Here is a 1582-nt window from a genome sequence, read left to right as displayed (position 1 = left end):
CCTTCCTATCTAGTGAAAACCATGTATCTCCAAATTTGGTGATTTTGAATGATTGTGATAAACTGAAGGATAAAATGTTACTTTATGAGATGAGGAAATTCTCCCACTTATCAAGCTTAATAAACTATTTAAAAACCGTCTTGGATTAGCTGGAAATGCATTGTCACGAAGCTGAAAACACGAGGTCACGAAAAGTTGACTTCCTAAAGATTTGTGGCAGCGATGCTACAATGCATTGCTTTAGATTAAACTACCCAACAGTATATAAAGTAGTGAAAATGAGCTCAACCTTAAACATCTATAACTGTAAAATGCAACTTCATATTAATGCAGCAGTAATATTAATGCAAAAACATCATATATACTCATAAAACACTGACAGGAACCATTTTACTGCACAATGAGAATATTACAGGATAAGTTTGCATCTTAAAGCAATTCATGCCCATATGTTTAAACACTGAAACAGTTTTTGCTCTTTGTGATCATTCCTCCTGTACACACTGGCCATTAAGAGACCCCCCTTTCTAAAGTGCTTCCAGTGTTTGGACAGTTTCCATTCTTTGTAAAATATATATTCCAAAGTTTATCTGAACTTTATATGAGGGTTCAGCAGAGTAGCAAGTTATTTTTAGAACAAAATTCTTTCTTTGTTGTCCCAGTCTTTACTTGCTTACTTAGTTACATTGGATACATCTAGAAAGATCATGTGATGTCCAGTATAAACAAGACAAATGATTACAACGAGCAAAAGTGTTCATTTTGGCATCTGAATCATCTTTATCATTTCTTTTAACCATCATTCAAGAGTCTCAACCAAGTCCCAGTGAAAACAATTAGATCTAAAATAAACATTATAAGATTTAAATGTTTTTGCTTGCATTATGTGGTTTATCTTATATTAAAATGTTCTTTAATCTGATATTATGCCCAAGAAAAGAAACGGATTCCACCATCACCTCGGATGATCCCTAGGAAAGGATGACCTTTACAGCACATCTCTACATAGGAATGCTCTGTCCATCATTGGTGACATTAAACACCCCCTCCATACTGTTTGGAGGTTAAGCTGCTCAACTCAGGGCGACGCTACAGTGTATATCTGGCAAACAAAAGGATCTATAAGGGATCTTTCATACAGAGTGCAATAAACTTTATGAACAAACTGCACTAATCTGAACCCAGAAGGTATGTACATTGTGTTTATGTTGTATTCATTGTTGTGATGAGATCTGCCACATTGATGTAATGTGATTTATCTGATCTGCTGACATTAAAGGTGATTTTCTGGCCTGGGCCGAACAATAAATGTGTATTCTGTTTTATTCTACTTGACCTCCTCACCTCTCTGGGTTCTTGATCTCCTCTGTGACAAAGTTGAGGGTGTCCCATCCAGAGTAGGAGAACAGAGCGGAGTACAGAGCCAGAGCAATGTGTCCTGGATCCTGAGAGGAGCCTTCGAACAGGCCCTCGAAGTTCTGTGTGTGACCTGGAAAGCACCAACACAGTTATTACTATTAATGCAAATTACATGAAGAACCAGTTTCTTTAAACCATCTGACCATAGGCTTTGATAATATTA

The 1582-nt window shown here is 36.7% G+C and overlaps 1 protein-coding gene across 2 annotated transcripts in view; it reads right to left on the bottom strand.

Moving 5' to 3' along the window:
- Positions 1 to 1582, bottom strand: part of slc7a7 (solute carrier family 7 member 7) — a 10587-nt gene that overhangs the window by 3421 nt on the left and 5584 nt on the right. For both annotated transcript variants that reach the window (XM_035674869.1, XM_035674870.1), the window contains exon 5: positions 1345 to 1489. In XM_035674869.1, coding sequence (XP_035530762.1) covers positions 1345 to 1489 — 145 coding nt within the window. The remainder of the gene's footprint in view (positions 1 to 1344; positions 1490 to 1582) is intronic.

This window comes from Morone saxatilis, unplaced genomic scaffold (assembly GCF_004916995.1).
Source record: "Morone saxatilis isolate NCDOM2014 unplaced genomic scaffold, NCSU_SB_2.0 Contig4, whole genome shotgun sequence".
In the NCBI taxonomy this organism is placed as follows: Eukaryota; Metazoa; Chordata; class Actinopteri; family Moronidae; genus Morone; species Morone saxatilis.
Note: the sequence above shows the minus strand (reverse complement) of the source record. Positions and strands in the feature narration are given on the sequence as shown.